Genomic DNA, 18,630 nt, shown 5'->3' on the forward strand with positions numbered 1-18,630 from the left:
ACATATTTTTGAATGGTTTGTTTTGTGACTGTATATAAGGTGAACTAGAGAGAGCCCAAACTCTCCAGCCAACATTCAGGGCCCTCTATCTAATATCACCGTGGTCTCTTGTCAGAATTTCATCTCTCATCCAAATTGCCCCTTCTGCTCCAGGCAAGCCTATCTACTTTTGTTAGCCTATACATGTATTGTCTTCTTCAACTGTGTGTGTTTCAGTAGGATATTTATTGAGCTTAAGATGTTCCTCTGCCTCATCTGTTCTTATTTCTCCCACTCTAGACCTGGCTTATAAATCCTTCACCTCAGAGAGATTTTCAAACTACTGTTTTTTTAACTTTCTGTAATTTACCACTTAACAGTTCAGTTTATAATCTGTGTTTTTGGTTTTGTTTGGTTTTGGTTTTTTTGTACATGTTGATGGATTGCGTTGTACTGGATTGTGAACTCTTTGGAAACAGGGACTGTGCTTCCTTTTTCCTTTGCTTTGTGCTTGATAAGATGCAGTGTGTCTAGAATGTGCTCGTTAGGTGCTGACCTATTTGAGGCCTTAGAGTACAGCAGGAAGTCGTTCATTCTGGATCTGAACAAAGGTGTGACATGGGCAAAGCAATTAAGTACCAGATTGTTGGTTCACCAGGAGGAAGCAGTACTGGTGGTGGCACTTCTATTAAAAGGAAACTGAATAAGACATGTGAGAGATCACTAGGTACTAAACTAAAATGTTGACCACAGCTTTAGAGAAGAAAGGTTGCTGTTGGGTTCAAGGGCAGCTTTGAGTCTTAGAGTACTTGTATGCGTATAATCTCTTTTATCTTCAACATAAATAGTAGTATTAGCAGTGGAATCGAAGTTCAGAGCACAAGTCCTAGCCAGAGTATCTATGTGAGCAAGCTGTGTTGTTTACGACCCCTGGCCAGCTCCAGGCAGATAAGGGACTCTGGAAGAGTTTTCTGCTTATTAGCAGATTGAACATTGAACCTTTCCCAGTGCATCTTGATTCAAACATTCGCTGTAGGCTGGGCACAGTGGCTCACTCCTGTAATCCCAGCACTTTGGGAGGCCAAGGTGGGTGGATCATTTGAGGCCAGGAGTTCAAGACCAGCCTGACCAACATGGTGAAACCTCGTCTTTACTAAAAATACAAAAATTAGCTGAGCGCGATGGTGCATGCCTGTAATTCCAGCTACTTGGGAGGCTGAGGCATGAGAACCGCTTGAACCCAGGAGGCAGAGGTTGCAATGAGCCAAGATTGCACCATTGCACTCCAGTCTGGGTGACAAAGCAAGACTCTGTCTCAAAAAAAAAAAAAGAAAAAAAAATTGTTGTAAAATATTTTCTGTCTCAAGTCTTTCATTTCTACTAGAATACAAAAAGAAATGACTATTCTGAGAGCTAATCTTTGGGAACTGAAATTGTGATGGAGCTCTGCTGTACTTACTGTCAGCAGCTCTCCAGAGATTTGCCTCTGGCACCAGTAGTTTTTTGACAACATGTGTCTTGAGTGTTGATGAGATATCTTTTCTTCCCTAGACGACACTACAAACTGATGAAGTTAAAAATGTGCCTTGTGGAACAAGGTAAGCTTTCTCTTTGCCTACCAGCCTCCCTTTAGTTCAGATGGAGTTTCTGTTCCTACACCTATGATCACTTAGACATCTCTCAAATAGGCATGATAGTTAACCCAAGGGGATTTCTGATTTGAGCATTGTTTGAGCAAAGGCCTATCTCCAAATAGGAGCTTTTCCATCTTAAGAACCGTTAGGATATTATTGAAAAAAACTGGAGTTTTAGAGCAAGTAGACCTAACTGTATTAGCACTGCTGCATCTGCTTTGTTGACTGTTTTTTAAAGACTTTATTTTTTACAGCAGTTTTAGGTTCATAGTGACATTGAGCAAAAAGTACAGACAGTTTCTATATACCTCTTTCCCCAACAGATTCCTTTATTGACACTTTAAAGCTTAGTTTCCTCATTTATAAAAGGCAGTAAAATCTACCTTGCAGAGTTATTGTAAGGATTAGAATTACTGTATATGAAGTGCCTAACCAGTACTTGGCCCAGAATAGATGCTTAATAAAACATAGTTTAAAATTAATCATCCCACCTTCTTCTCATCTGTAGTGTTAAATGCCATCTAATTTAGAGTTTCTGATTCAGTAGGTCTGGAGTGAGGCCTGAGAATTTGCATTTCTAACTATAAAAGTTCCTGTGTGATGCTGATACTACTGGTCTGAAGACGTCACTTTGAGAATTGCTGTCCTAAAGAGGTTTAGGGAAAGAAAGGCAAGCAGGGCCTAAATTATTTCTAGGGTATAATCACTGCATTGAATTGTATCAAAAGAAGAATGTGAAGTTCAAGGTATTTTTTAAATTACTTATTTTAAATAACTATTGCAAGTGTACAGAAGACATTGACACCTATAGAGGGGCAGAAATGCTATGAAAAGGGAAGTGAATTCTTTCTGTGTTTAAGTGAATATTAGTATGTTTGATTATCAGCTTCTCCACAGGTCTATAACTATATTTTATGGATTGCCTTTAGTAGTTCACACTTTTTTTTCTTTGTTTTTAGTGGTGGGGTCATGATCTATATTGACCGGATAGAAGTGGTTAATATGTTGGCTCCTTATGCAGGTATGTTACCCGTCTATCTGTGGTTTTTGTAGTTATAGCCAGAGGCTTTATAGCTGAGAGATTATTTGAGGAATAGAGGGGTACTTTGAAAGTTTTGTGACTTTATTGATCACTGATTAATAAATTTCTGGGGAATAGAGGCAAAAATAGGTCAGAAGTTCTGGACAGAGTTGACTTTATGCAACTGTATAAGTTACTTTTCCCTGAGCTTAGTGTTTCTAAGAGCAAGATGGTCATTGGTTATTTCTAGAATAGGAAAGTAGTATTTTATCCAGTCAGGACAAGAGATAATTTCCTTAGGTGTTAGAAATCTGTAACTGATAATTCCTTGGCCCACACTGATTTGCCATCAAAGAGAAGTATTTTCTAGTTGACATTTGCTGTAACTTGCAAAGCAGTGTGAAAGCCTTCAGTGTGGGGAAAGCATTTTCTTGATAAAAAGATGAAAACCTACAGAAATGGGGTGGGTAGGTACTGTTGTAATCAAAAACTTAATTAGAAGCCGTGAAGAAAGATACGCCGTTTTAGATGCATGCTTGTTAATAAAACTGGCATGTCTAGTATATACAGAATATTGTGTTTGGCAAGAACAATTTAAAAAGATGAAATTAGAGCCTTTGCCTTCAGGGGTTTTAATTGTACTTGAGAAGACATAATACAGACCTAAAAAAGAATATATTGGGATGTAAGGTCATAATAAATTTTCACATCACCAGTACAGGCACGAATAGTGAAAAGATTTCAGAGTAGAGAGCCAGGTGTATTACTGTCAAGTGCATTTGGATTATATTTTTCAGAGATTAAGCATTTTCCTTGTCTTTTTTTCATCTCCTTTCCTTGATCACAAATCAATGAAATGGATTATGATTGAAAAAGGGAAGGGACTGATGATTCTTTAGCCAGAGATTAAATAGGAAACTATTAGATATAATTCATTTGGGAAATGATCAGGCAAATGATTTAGGTATTAAGTATTTATTAATGGCCTGTACATTAATTTTTTTTCTTTTTTGAGATGGAGTCTTGCTGTTACACCCAGGCTGGAGTGCTGGAGTACAGTGGCACGATCTCAGCTCACTGCGACCTCTGCCTTTTGGGTTCATGCAGTTCTCCTGCCTCAGCTTCCCTAGTAGCTGGGACTACAGGTGTGCGCCACCACACCAAGCTAATTTTTGTATTTTTAGTAGAGACAGGGTTTCACCATGTTGGCCAGGCTGGTCTTGAACTCCTGACTCAAATGATCCACCTGCCTCCATCTCCCAAAGTGCTGGGATTACAGGCATGAGCCGCCGTGCCCGGCTGTGATTTGAAATCCAGTTATATCTAATATCCCACATGGGAAGGCCAGTGGAGCAAATTCTTGGATCTGAAGACAGAAGTAGAAAGCAGCATGTTTTTATAGATAGAGAACAGGTTCTGACATGGTCTAGTATGTACCTTTTGGGGCATTTCTAAAATTCTCTGGTTCTTAGTTTCCTGATATGCAAATTTAGGAGACTTCAGTGCTAATTTATGTAAATTACCTGAGATAAAACCCAGCTCAGTTAATGTTTGCTCCTTTCCCTTCTAGCCTGGTATCTTTTTTAACAGCTTTAAAAAATTGCCTTTTAAAAAATGGTCTTTTGCAGCTGCTTTCTTCTTTTATTTCTACTGTTCCTCAGTTTGCTTAGTCGCTCTTTACCTCTTAGCTAAACTTTTGCAGTAATTGCCTTATGCTTTCCCTGTCTCTGATCTCTGTGCCTCTCAGTTCATCTTCACACTGCTGGCCGAAGCGTAAATCTGACTGTCATACCCTTGCTTGAAAACTTTGATAGTTCCTTATTACCTCCAAACTAATGTATACTTTTTAGTATGGACTTAATTAAAGTTAGCCTCTGTTTGATGGGCTAACCAGCAGGTGTTTGGTATTAGTATTGCAAATGCAAGGGTATTTGGAAAATTGAGCACAAGCAACACATCAAGATTTGTTAGTTGTGGTTTTTGGTTTCACTATTTTGTTGGCACTTTTCCTCATGTGTAGTATATCACCCTGACTTTGACCCTGGCTGAATTTGAAGGTACCTGAGTCATTGTTGGGTAAAACAAACATGGGTTGTACCTCTCCTTCAGTGTTTGATATCGTGAAGAACTATACTGCAGATTATGACAAGACCTTAATCTTCAATAAAATCCACCATGAGCTGAACCAGTTCTGCAGTGCCCACACACTTCAGGAAGTTTACATTGAATTGTTTGGTAAGTGTCTTAATTCTTTTAAATATGTAAATAGCCAACTGGAAATCTAGTTCAGCTTACTTATTGAGATTATATTGGTAAACCTTAGTGCTATTTAAGCATTTGTTCTGAATTTATCATAGAGCAATTGTCTTTAAAATATTTTTTATCTTAAGTTTTAAAATTTTTATATAATTTGGTAGAGATTGGAAAAACTACTCACAGACTATATTCTGTTTTTACTGTAATAACTTACCGAAAATAGCTTTGTTGCTATTTTAATAGATAATTTGAAAAATTTAGAAACCTGTGTCTTGAGGCTCCCATTTCTGATGATTTGGTAGGAGACTGACACGACTCAGCATATAGTTGTGGTCACAGCTAAGATTTATTACAGCCGAAGGGTACAAAGCAAAATCAGCAAGAGGAAAAGGCACATCAGCAAAGTGCAGAGGAAAGGAGGTGCAGGCTTCCAAAAGTCAAACACGTGTCTAATTCCCACAGCAACAAGCTGTGACGACACATGTGAAGTGTTGTCTACTAGGGAAACTCATTAGAGACTCATTGCCTAGGGTTTTCACTGGGGGCTGGTTATGTAGGCACCCTCTGCCTACTACATAACAAAATTCCAGACTCCTAGAAGGAATACATGTGTTTGGCATAAACCACATTGTATAAACAGTTCACAGCAAGTCAGTTGTATTAGCTCTGGGGATGGTGGGACCCTTCCACAAATTCAAGTTCCTAGGTACCAAACAAGGACCAGTTTGCAAAAGGCCTTCCTAAGGATCGCAGTATCAGCCCTGCTTTCTTAACTCACTTCTGTACAACTTAACTTTTCATTTATGATAGTGGAAATTCTGACCAGGCAATGAGTTGTTGCTGTTGGTAGCTCACTTTTCCCTCCTGAAATTTTTAGTGAGTTTCTAAGATGAAGGAATAAGCAAGAGTAATCAATTTAAAATCTATCAATTGAGTCCTCTTTGGTGATTGTCAACCGCTGCAGTGGCATGTGAGGAAACTGATGGGTCCTGCTTTGTCTCACCAGCAATCATTTAAATAGCTGAAGTACCATTGAGGTGAATAGAAAGTGCATGGTTACAAGCCCAAGTGTTCATGCTGTGTGTACTTCAAATACTTTTCTATGAGTTTTTCTCTCTGTCTCTCTCTTTCTCTCTCTTTAAATCCAAAATAACAGTAAGGCTGAGATCCATGGAAATGAAGTTTAGTTATATGGGAATTCGAGTAAAGATTTACTGAAGATAGAAATTTGCTTTTCTTTGAGAATCAAAGAAAATTATTGAGTAAGAGCCCTGAATTAAGATACTAGAGATCCAGATTCTCCATTTATTAGATCAACATATTTTACCCAGTAGTTGTTTATGCAGTAAATAAGTCTAATAAGTTACCCAGTAAATAAGCTTATCCATAGTTAAGTAATACATTTAGTGGGTGAACTTACTGGATAAACAGACTATCTGCTTGTCATCTTCCTTCCTTAATTTATTAAATGGGCGGATCACGAGGTCAGGAGATAGAGACCATCCTGGCTAACACGGTGAAACCCCGTCTCTACTAAAAAATACAAAAAACTAGCCGGGCGACGTGGCGGGAGCCTGTAGTCCCAGCTACTCGGGAGGCTGAGGCAGGAGAATGGCGTAAACCCGGGAGGCGGAGCTTGCAGTGAGCTGAGATCCGGACACTGCACTCCAGGGCGGGCGAAACAGCGAGACTCCATCTCAAAAAAAAAAAAAAAAATAAAATAATAATAATAATAATAATAATTCTGCACAATTTTTTTTCCCACACAAAAGAGAAGAAAAGGCAGTTTAAGCTCTGTAAAAGAATAGTACTGTGGAAACTTTAGGTCTAATAGTGATTAGTTTTGTTTCGTGAATACAATGTAAAAAAAATTGAGTATCATGAGATCTGTTGTTCTTGGCTTAAAAAACAGATCAAATAGATGAAAACCTGAAGCAAGCTCTGCAGAAAGACTTAAACCTCATGGCCCCAGGTCTCACTATACAGGTAAGTTCTTTTCCTAGGGAAGTTCTCTGGGGATTTTGAGAGTTTTGAGTTTGTTCCTCCTTTCATTGGATTGTTTATTCAGCAATTATTTGAGATGCTGTGGTGATTTATAGAATACCTTTCTCAATTTGACTTCAGATCTCTGCCAAAATAAAATACTCTCGTAGCTTATTATGGGTGACATTTGTGAACTCCTAGAGGGAACTGATAAGCCGAGGCTCTTAAAAGGAAGTCAAATTTATATTTCTGCCATGTATGAAGCACTAAGATACAGTAATGGTTATAAATCAGTGTAAGCATAATCCCTGCCCTCAGTAAGATTATGGAAAGGGAGTTTAAGTGTAAGATTTGAACAATTCTGGACAGAATAGTTATCACAAAGTATTAATTGACAGATAAATCTATTGAATGATTATTGCTGTAAGAGTAAGAGATCATTGGAAGACAGCGTGTCTAGGAGAGGGCTATGATTGAGTTGAGATTTTAAGTAGGTTTGGAAAAATTAATTGGATTTAAATAGGGGAAGAATGAGAAAGGTATTTCAAGTGGAAGGGAGAGCCCTAGTAAAAGCAAGGTAGCAGATGAATTTAGTGGTAGTGGTGATGGTGACATTGGGAAATGGAATGGTGAGAGGTTTTACCCCTGCTTTTTTTTGAGTCACTGTGTTTTCAGATTGTGGGTTTTAAATCAACTTTAGTGAGTCATGAACAGCATTTTAAATAAAATGAAATAGAATAGGAAAAGAAATGGCATGTAATAAGTTTAAATATTCTGTGAAACTTGTGTTTCACAGTCTGGGGGGGTAGGCGTTTATATTGGGTGTCAGTGCAAAATGTGTTTCTCACTGTGTCCACAGTCAATAACATTCGAAAGCCACTGCTTTGGATCTAGATAACCTAAGAAGTGGTATTGAGGCTTCTCCAGTGTCCTTTTACAGGGGCTCTAGGAGACCAGTTGATTGTTGATTGTTGTGATGAACATTACTGCAACTAAAGCTTATCACATGTCTCTCAATTCTTTACACTCAGTGCCACTGCTACTGAGAGTGTGCACTCACTGTGATTGTATTTGTTTGTGCTTCCTCATAAACCAGACTCAAAAGATAGGTGGGGTTTTTCTCATGGCCTCATTCATGCAATGTCATTATCTCAGGCGCCTGAAGGTGAGCCACCAGAGTTAAGGGGTAGTTTGAAATATCCAGAGGTAACTTTGGAAAATCCTCTGAGTTGTTCAAGTCAGTTGTAGCTGGAGTAGCTTTTTAATTTTAAAGATAGTGAATGTGAAGGTCAGCTCTTAGAGTCTGCCCAGGGTGTTACTCAGAGATCTAGCTTATTCAACGGCTGTTTAGAATTCCTTGCCTTATATTAGCCATTTTTCTGTTCCCAGTTTTTTGCTATTAAACAATAGTGTGATGAACATTCATGACACATGTTCTTGTATGTACAAATTATCTGTACAAACTGACTGTACAAATCTATATTCTTTTTTTTTTTTTTTTTTTTGAGGCGAGTCTCGCTCTGTCGCCCAGAGTGGAGTGCAGTGGCTGGATCTCAGCTCACTGCAAGCTCCGCCTCCCAGGTTTACGCCATTCTCCTGCCTCAGCCTCCGGAGTAGCTGGGACTACAGGCGCCCGCCACCTCGCCCGGCTAGTTTTTTGTATTTTTAGTAGAGACGGGGTTTCACCGTGTTAGCCAGGATGGTCTTGATCTCCTGACCTCGTGATCCGCCCGTCTCGGCCTCCCAAAGTGCTGGGATTACAGGCTTGAGCCACCGCGCCCGGCCCGTAAGCAATTTTTGACTGGGCATAGCGGCTTACATCTGTAATCCCACCACTTTGGGAGGCTGAGGTGGGAAGCTCCCTTGAGCCCAGGAATTTGAGGTCAGCCTGGGCAATCCCTTCTCCACAAACATTTTTTTTTTTAAATTAGGTGGATATGGTGGCTTGTGCCTGTAGGCCCAGCTACTTGGGAGGCTGAGGTGGGACGGTGACTTGAACACAGCAGGTTGAGGCTGCATTGAGCTGTGTTCATGCTGTACTGTTGTCTGGGAAACAGAGCAAAACCCTGTCTATAAGTAAGTAAATAAATAGCATTTATATAGAGAGAGCTTGTTTTTGAACCTTACCCTTTGAGAGGGGTAGAATTCATTTTTAAAAATAAACTATTTTTCATATGTTAGTTATTGTAGCTCTTTTTTATATTTATAGGAAACATTTTCTTCCAGTTTTTTCTTTGTCATTTAACATTGTTTTTGCCTTGCTGATAACTTTGAAGTTTTCATCTTTTACATAGTAATTTCAGTGATTTTGTCTTTATGGTGTGTTGCTGAGCTGGCATGTTTTAAGAGCCTTTCACTACCTTAAAAGTATAGGAATTAAAATTAGAAATTACAAAAATTGTATCTGCTTTTACAGTTGTATTCTTAGATTTAAATCTTTTAATTCATCTGGAACCCATTTTGATGTCAGTTGCAAGGTAGGCCTTCAACTCCATCCCTTCAACCCCAAATTGGGTAACAGCAGTAATTACTGAATAGTTTATTTTTCCATCTTCCTCATTCTTTGAAATAGTTTTTATGTTACATAACTACATTCCATTATATACTAGAGTCTTTTTCTGAACCTAGGTCTGTTCCATTGATCTTCCCATTCCTACTCTTTCATTAGTTACTGAGTCCTTGGTGTTTTCTCGTCAAATCAGATTTTCTTCTGTTTTTTTCATCTTGTCAGTTAATGGTAACTCCTTCCCCTCAAGCCAATCTAGAAGTGTAGGAGGCATCTTTGACAATTGTCTCACCCTCAGCATCTAATCAGTCCCTGTGTCATGCAGATTCCACTACCAAAATCCATGTATTAATAAAACTGACCACACCTCCATCTTTACTGTCGTCTCAAGCCAAGCTACCAACTCTTACCTTGACATGTGCAGTAGCAGTAGCTGCCTGTCTTCTTTCCCCACTTTCACTTTTACCTTTGTATATTTCATTTTCTGCACAACAGCCAGAAGGATCTTTTGAATTTACTTACATTCGTTTTTGTAAAAAGTTATTGAGTGAAAAAATGTAGTTTTGTTATACATTCTTAAAGTGGTAGAGAAGATCTCCGTTGTTTTAGGGTTTAAAAATTTTTTAAATAATTTTTATATTTTGCAATAACTTAAGCATACCCTGAGAAGAGAAGAGCTCTTTTGGTTGCTTTTGTCTTGTTATAAATTTTTTTTTTTTTTACAATAGTTGAAATGCATTTTAAGAATTCCAAGTCTGTGTTTGAGCTTTGTTATTTTTAACACATTACCATATGGTTGTGATAGTTCAACTTTTTATTTTAAAATCTGGCAAGAAACATCATCTTTTAAAAAATAATGGCCTTTGCTGTTTCTGCCAGCTTAATCTTCCAGATAAGTTTTCATTATCGATATTTTTAAGCTATATCAGGCACCTAAGTAGTCATATATGTGTTGTGTTGTTTTGTTTTGAGACAGGGTCTCCCTCTGTTGCCCAGGCTGGAGTGCAGTGGCATGATCATAGCTCACTGCAGTCTTGAACTCCTGGGCTCAAGTGATCCTCCTGCCTTAGCCTCCCAAGTAGCTAGGAGTACAGGCACACACCACCACATCTGGCTAATTTTTTAATTTTTTGTAGAGATGGGCCCTTGCTGTGTTGCCCAGGATGGTCTCAAACTCCTGGCTTCATGCAATCCTCCAATATAAGTTAAAAATAGAAACATAGTTTATGGCTTTACTTTATCATATCAGCCTTTCTGGTTTTTAGAATTTCTGATTTGGGCCAGGCGTGGTGGCTCACGCCTATAATCCCAACACTTTGTCAGGCCGAGGCAGGTGGATCATGAGGTCAGGAGATCGAGACCATCCTGGCTAACACAGTGAAACCCTGTCTCTACTGAAAATACAAAAAATTATCCAGGTGTGGTGGCGGGTGCCTGTAGTCCCAGCTACTCAGGAGGCTGGGGCAGGAGAATGGCGTGAACCTGGGAGGCAGAGCTTGCAGTGAGCCGACATCACGCCACTGTACTCCAGCCTGGGCAACAGAGTGAGACTCCATCTCAAAAAAAAAATAAAAGAATTTCTGATTTGGGGGAGAAACTCATATCCTAAGTTAAATTAATACCAATGGATTTAATGTATTTTAATGCCGTTCAATCGTTGAGGAATGTGATTGGTTCTTGGTAGATTTATCGTATGTCTACAGCTTGAATTCACTGCCTTCTAGTAATTTTTGGGTTAAATTACATGAGAGCAACCTTACCTTGTTGTTCACTGCTATATCCACAATTCCTGCAACAAATAGCACTTGACACAGAGTAGGTACCTGATAAATATTTATTGTTGAATGAACATTCTCTGTTAACAGTCATTTTATTTTTTTCCTTTCCATATATTTATATCCCATTTTTCCTCTTGAAAAACTACTCTGGCAAATTAGAATGATGAAAATGGTGATCTTTGATTTTTTTTCCTATGTTATTTAAGGGAGCGACAATATTTTAGACTGACTTTTGATTTATAATATATGCTTAAAACCTAGGGGTTAGTTTCAACACATATATTCATTTCATTAGCCATTTTTTTTCCTCCATTCACTCTGTGTATGTGAGTGGTGTGGGGGCATTATTTTATTTTATTTATTTTATTATTTGAGGTTAAGAGCGGAGGTTTAATAGGCAAAAGAAGCAGAAAGGAGAACAGCTGTCTCTCCTGTGAGGGAGAGGGATACCCGAGTGGGACTTTCCTGTCATTTTACTTTTAAAATCTCTCATGATGCAACTTACTCATGGTATCTGTACAGTAAGTATTTATGCTTTCACATATTTGAAAATCCGTGAGATTTCCCAAGATTGGCAAGCACAATGTAGTATGTTCTTCAGCCTCATTCAGCAAAATAAGAGTCTTCGAAAGACAGTCCTGGCTGGGTGTGGTGGCTCATGCCTATAATCCCAGCACTTTGGGAGGCCGAGATGAGTGGATCACCTGAGGTCAGGAGTTCGAGACCAGCCTGACCAACATAGTGAAACCCCACCTTTACTAAAAAAAATACAAAAATTAGTCAGGCATGGTAGCGCATGCCTCTAATCCCAGTAACTAGGGAGGCTGAGGCAGGAGAATCACTTGAACCTGGGAGGTGGAGGTTGCAGTGAACTGAGATTGCACCACCACACTCCAGCCTGGGTAGCAAGAGCAAAACTCCATCTCAAAAAAGAAAAAAAGAAAGAAAAAAAGACAGTTCTACTTTATGCTTCTTTTAATAAGGCTGAAAAGATATGTAGCCAGTCTCTTAATTAAATGCAGTATGACAGTGCTTCCCTCAGAGTCGTATTAATCCATATTGGAAGTGATCTTATGTCTGCTAGTCACATGGTGAAATCTGACATCTCACAAAATCTGGTCCTGAATTTTTATTTGTCTTCTGGATGTCTCCACTGAGTTGCGAGGCCTCACATGTGTCACTGCCAGTGTGTTTCCACACAGCCTTCAGCTGCTTATTTCATTCCACTGTAATGCTTATATTTAGTTATGATAGTCCTCAAAATTACCTACAAATTTGACTCATCTGTTTCATGTAGGGAATGCTATATTGCTTAAAAGTTTTAAAAGCCTTTAAAGAAGACTAAGTGCTTAAAGGCTTTGTTATAATACCTAAAAGGTTAGCCAGTTTGCAGAAGGAAAACTTCCTCAGACCAACAGAGTGTTTTTTGTGTGTTTGCAGTATAGTTGGGGCGGCGGGGTGTCGTATGTTTAATAAAATCAAAAGCTTTTGAGAGATCAAGTCCTTGATGTAGAAAAGTCAGCCTTCAAAAAACAGTACTGTCCAGGTAGATAATCTTAATTATGTCAAAGAACACTATGATTAGGGAAACAAAGTGTCTAGTAAACAGCCTCTACAAAGACAGACTTTCTTCTAAGTGAGAGTTCAGGAAGAAAGAATATAAGCTTTTAATTAATATTTGTTTTCCTTCAGCCACTGGGCTGTTTACTTTATAGCAAATACCAAGTGATCGCAGGGGTTGGAAGTGATGGATTAATTTACTCACTACTCACGTATTAAATTGCATACACCAAACTGGGATTTTTTGTTTGTTTTTGTATTTGACTAATTGTTTCTGACTTTACAGTTTCAGTCTTGGAAATTTGCCTTCCTGACTTCTTTGGTTTACAGGGTTAAAAAAGAAAGCAAAAGTATCTAACGACCTTTGTAAAACATCTTTTAAGGGAGAACCTTTTTCCTAAGGCAATTGTTTCCTCAGTGGGTAGAGTGATTTTTCCTGTAATCTGGCATTGTGTAAGGAAGTAAGAAGCAGCTTGTCTTTGATTCTTGGTGTGATGGCATGAAAAGTAAATGTTCCAGTGGGATCCCCAAACATGTTAGTAGGCCGCTATATTATAGCTGTTGTTTTGTTAGGTTAGTATCATTTGAGGAGCTTTTCTATAGAAGATTTAATTGAAGATTTATCTTTCAAATATACTTTGGCTTTTTCACTTTTATTTTTTAGGCTGTGCGTGTTACAAAACCCAAAATCCCAGAAGCCATAAGAAGAAATTTTGAGTTAATGTGAGTAATATGCATGGGATCCCAATTTTTCTGTTCAGGGCTGTCTGCATATTAACACTCCAGTCCAGGAAACGTGAGATAGTACACTCTGGGGTGGAGTATATGTCTGTCTTCTTTACTCTTACTCTAGTAATATTGCCTACTCTTGTGTCTTAATTCCCACTAGACTCTTATTAGTGTTCTTCTGTATGTGTGAACATTTCAGGAGCAGTGTCAGTGTCTAAAGATGCAGTTTGCTGTAAAACTATTGTTGGAAGCTTAAGGAGCTCTAATTTTATATGAATAGTACCTTGAATTAAATATTTAATAGAGGAAAGAGTCCTGAAGCTGTGTTAGGGTTGAAGAGAGTGCTCATATTTTGTTTCTGTGTTGTAATGGTAGGAGTAAATATCTTGTTGGTATAAAGTTTGGTTTTCCATTGTATGTGATTGTATATCTAAAATTAGACCTGGTTCTTTATAATGTGCCTCTAGGGAAGCTTTGCTTCTGTTGACTCCTGATGGTCTTCTCTTTTATGTATCCAGGGCTGGCTGGGAATGAGAAGACATGAAATTAGTTTCTAAGAGGATCCCTTTTAGGGGAATACTTACTGTGTTTGAAATGGCAATATTGTTTTCGTATGACTGGTACTGGAAAGAAGAAATAAAAGTCTTCAGGAAATTTGGCTGTTATGTTAAAGGGACAGATGCTGAAAAAATAAATTTGCACAAGTCAAGGATACCACAGATGTATAAATACTGGAGGTCCAAGGAGCAGTAATACTGCTTTATGAGGTTATTTACTTCTGAATCCTTTTCATTACCATGCATATTTTTATTGTTTTTTTCTTCTTTTATATTTTTCTTTTCCCTCATACCTCTCTGAGCTCATACAGAGTTTTATTTCTTTTTCTTATTTATTTATTTTTTGACACAGGGTCTCACTCTGTTGCCTAGGCTGCAGTGCAATGGCACAATCACGACTCACTGCAGTCTCAACCTCCCAGGCTCAAGTGATTAATCAATCCTCCCACCTCAGCCTCCTGAGTAGTTGGGACTACCAGTGCATGCCACCACACCTGGCTAAATTTTGTGTTGTTCATAGAGGCAGGGTTTTGCCCTGTTGCCCAACCTGGTCTCAAACTCCTGGGCTCAAGCAGTCCTTCTGCTTTGGCCTCCCAAAGTACTGGGATTACAGGTGTGAGTCACCACACCCAGCCTGTTTTCTCTTTTTCATTGTAGACAAGGCACTCTTCTTTTAAAACTGTGAAGTGTAGAGTGCCAGGCTGGGTAGATTATGGGTGTGATCCACTTATTTAAAAAATACTTGTAGGCGGGACATGGTGGCTCATGTCAGCCTCCTGAAGTGCTAATCATAGCACTTCAGGAGGCTGAGGCCAGCGGATCACCTGAGGTCAAGAGTTCGAGACCAGCCTGGCCAACACGGTGAAACCCTGGCTTTAGTAAAAATACAAAAATTAGCTGGACATGGTGGCAGGCACCTATAATCCCAGCTACTTGGGAGGCTGAGGCAGGAGAGTCGCTTGAACCTGGGAGGCGGAGGTTTCAGTGAGCCGAACCACGCCATTGCACTCCAACCTGGGCAACAAGAACAAAACTCCCATCTCAAAAAAAAATTTTTCTTAAAGGCTCAGCATGTCTTAGGCTTTAAATATGATTGCTTCTGTGATGGAAAAATGAATATTGTGTGTTTTCTGCTCTCAAATAAATCATAGTATTCAGACTGTCATTTGATGTCTTTATCATTGTTATCAGAGGAAAGAGGGGAAACTTTGAGGGGAAGTGTTTTGGGGAAACTATTGGAGTTACTTTTCAGATGATTCTGGATCTTTCTTAATTTTATAGACTATTGGAATTCCAGAATTAAAAGCTACCTTGAGATGATCCAGTATAACCTTGCACCTGATAGTAGTGTTTTCTTATACCATTTCTGCCACGTGGTTACCCAGTAGCTACTTGTACATGCTTAGTAATAATGCCAGCCGTTTCTGTTATGGGTTTAGTATCCTTTATCCGAAATGCTTGGGACCAGAAGTATTTTAAATTTTGGATTTGTAAAGATTTTGGAATTTGCATAGACATAATGAGATATCTTGGGGATGGGACCCAGGTGTAAATATAAAATTTATTTTTGTTCTTCCTTGTTGGTATAGTGGTTAGTTTGTTTTTTTATTTTCCAGATATTTATTTATGTCCCATATACACCTATAGTCTGAAGATAACTTTATAGAATATTTTAAATAATTTTGTGCATGAAACAAAGTTCACCTTAAGTGCTTATGTGTGGAATTTTCCACTTGTGTCATAATGTGGGCACTCGAAAAGTTTCAGATTTTGGAGCATTTTGGATTTCAGATTTTCAGATCAGAGATGCTCAACCTGTATTAGACACTGGAAACCTTAGAAAATTCTCCTTACACTAAGCCCCAGTTTACTACCTAATAGCTACCACCTAGTTACATCTTCTGTGCAACAAATATGGCCACTGCACATGGGTGCCCGCCTGAGGAGGGCAGGGGCTGAAACCCAGCTTCATTCTGCATGTCAAACCATGCACCTGCGGGACTGCATCTGCCCAGAGGCTGGTGCCATTTTCTAATGGGCACAGAGCTACCGTATGGACTAGCTGGTGGTCTAACAGCAAAGGAAGTATTGATATATTCCCTTCGAAATCACAGGCTTTACACAATACAAGTAGGAGAAGAAAGCCAAACTAAAATTCAAATGTACTAGATTTTTTTCCTATCTCTAGGTGACTTTGGGCAAATCAGTGAATCTTTCAACCTCAGATTTGCTATAAGTAAAATAAAGTAACACCTCTCTTAACCTACCTTAATGGATCCAAAAGCTCGTGTTGAAAAAACGGTTCTCCAACTCACTATAGGGTCAGAATTACTAGCTGTGACTGCACATAAGAGAATCATTTCTAATTTTCATAACATTTTGCTTTACAGGGAGGCTGAGAAGACAAAACTCCTTATAGCTGCACAGAAACAAAAGGTTGTGGAAAAAGAAGCTGAGACAGAGAGGAAAAAGGCAGTTATAGGTACTTGGATTTCTCTCTGAAATGATTGTCTCTAAGTACACTTGTTGTTTGTCCTGTTCTTTGTCAGTCTCATTTTGGGTATCATGGGACTCAGTAAGATTGCATCATAGGTAGTGGGGAATTCTGGAATCTCCACTGTACATTCCGATGTTCTAATGCCTTTAAAAGTAGGTGAGACCAGTACTTAATGACGTGCTGTGGCTCTCCATCATGTTGTTGGCTGCCACTGTTGTCTCTTTCAAGAACAGGGAGAATGGATAGGGTTTATAGGCAACTTGAGTCTGTGGATAGCATTTTCATTTGTACAGATTAAGAATAGGAAAATTTTTTGACCAAAGTTTCAGATTGTAGTATGCATCCTTGTTCTTGACATGCACTTCGTTTTACCTGGATAGATAGTGCCGTTTATGAAAGCATGGCAGGGTTGTTTACAGTTCATTTTGGATTACAATGGCTTCCCTTATACTCTAGGTCACTGTGTATTAGACTGCCCTCTTTGGCCTTCAGTTGATGCTGAAAGTTGAAGACATCGTTAATTAAATAATTCAATTATACGGGAATGTACAGAGAACAATATAATGAAAGCTTAAGATTTTGCCTTATTCCCTTCAGGTCAATTTTTTTTTTTTTTTAAGAAAAAAATTAAGTATCTGTTTGAAGCCTCCTTTGTATGTTCGCTGGTCCTACTCCTTGACTTTTCTTCTCAGATTAGCTTCTATTCTGAAGTTGATGTATATCCTTTCTGTCCATATTTTTATACTTTTACTGTTAAGTGTGTAACAGTTTATAAAATTGTTTTACCTGTTTGAAACTACAAAAATGATATCAAACTCTTATTTTACAACTTGCCTTATTTTCACTAACATTGTTTGAATTTTATCCATATTGATATATGTAGATCTAGGGTTTTTTTCTCTTTTTTTGGCATTTTATCCTTATTCTCTGTGAGATGGTAGATCGTTTATTTTTAGCTGCTATATTTTTCGTTCTATGAGCAGACCTAGTTTTATTGTAATGAATTACCAACGAAGAGTAAGGTAGCTTCTAGTTTTTCCTTATTACAAACACTACCACAATAACATTCTTATCCAGTGCCTCCTGGATACAGTGTACATGTGCAAGTTTCCGTAGAGTAGCATTACTCAATGTATCGTGTGGGCCAGTGCCCTATCACTAGCTTTTCGTTTCTAAGCCTCAATGAGATAAGTGCAGAAATTGAGAATGAGTGTTTAGAAGTTTTTATAGCATTTTAATACAGCAGTTTTATGTCTGTTGAATCAAAAATAAAAAATCAGAGCTTATATATTTATGTTTTTGTTTTTTAATTTCTTTTTTCTAGTACTATAATTTGTTTTTGTTATAGTTTACAATTTATTGATTCCTCATAAATTGAAATACACACACAGAAAGGTAAGGTACTTTTCCACAGGTAGTTTGAGAAGCACTGCTCTAGAATAGCTATCTCAAAGTAGAATTGATGGGTCATAGGGTAGCATGTCTTCACATTCAACATATTGACAAATTGCTCTCTCAAGTACTTCTTTGATTTTACTGTCTCTTCAATAGTATTTGATTTCCAGTTTCTGTGCTACCGTATTTGAATTCCCATTTCCACACATCCTTCTTGGTCCTTGGAGTTATCAGACTTAAAAATTTATGCCAGTTTAATGGAAGACATGGTATCACATAATTTCAATTTGAATTCCCCTGATTGTTAGTAAAGTTGAATATTGCTTATTGGTTATTCAAGTTTCCTTTTTTTTGTTGTTATATGAATTGCCTATTGTCCTTAGCCCATTATTTGATTGCTTTTTGCGTTGATTTGTAAGAGTTTTTTATATCTTTTGGATACTAATCCTTTTTCAGATTTATGCATTTCCAACATCTTATTTCAATTTGTGGTTTGTCTTTGAACTTTACAATGTCTTCGATATACATATATGTGTAGTTCTTGTATAGTCAAATTCATTAGTCTTTATGTTTTGTGCTTTTCCTATCTTAAGAATTCTTTCCCTAGTCCAAAGTAATACTTTTATTCTAAAAGTTTTAAAGTTTTGCTTTTCATATTTAAGTCTTAACCCATCTGGAATTTATTTTGATATTGAGTATGACATAGGGATTCAGTTTAATTTTTTCAGATGGCAA

General features: G+C 38.1%; 1 protein-coding gene across 1 annotated transcript in view; it reads left to right on the forward strand.

The window, feature by feature from the left end:
* ERLIN1 (ER lipid raft associated 1) overlaps window positions 1-18,630 on the forward strand; it is a 35,619-nt gene that overhangs the window by 5,479 nt on the left and 11,510 nt on the right. Inside the window, exons 4-9 of the mRNA XM_011935558.1 lie at window positions 1,531-1,577; window positions 2,573-2,634; window positions 4,744-4,869; window positions 6,803-6,876; window positions 13,382-13,440; window positions 16,394-16,485. Coding sequence (XP_011790948.1) covers window positions 1,531-1,577; window positions 2,573-2,634; window positions 4,744-4,869; window positions 6,803-6,876; window positions 13,382-13,440; window positions 16,394-16,485 — 460 coding nt within the window. The remainder of the gene's footprint in view (window positions 1-1,530; window positions 1,578-2,572; window positions 2,635-4,743; window positions 4,870-6,802; window positions 6,877-13,381; window positions 13,441-16,393; window positions 16,486-18,630) is intronic.

The sequence above is a fragment of the Colobus angolensis genome, unplaced genomic scaffold (assembly GCF_000951035.1).
Source record: "Colobus angolensis palliatus isolate OR3802 unplaced genomic scaffold, Cang.pa_1.0 Scaffold144, whole genome shotgun sequence".
In the NCBI taxonomy this organism is placed as follows: domain Eukaryota; kingdom Metazoa; phylum Chordata; class Mammalia; order Primates; family Cercopithecidae; genus Colobus; species Colobus angolensis.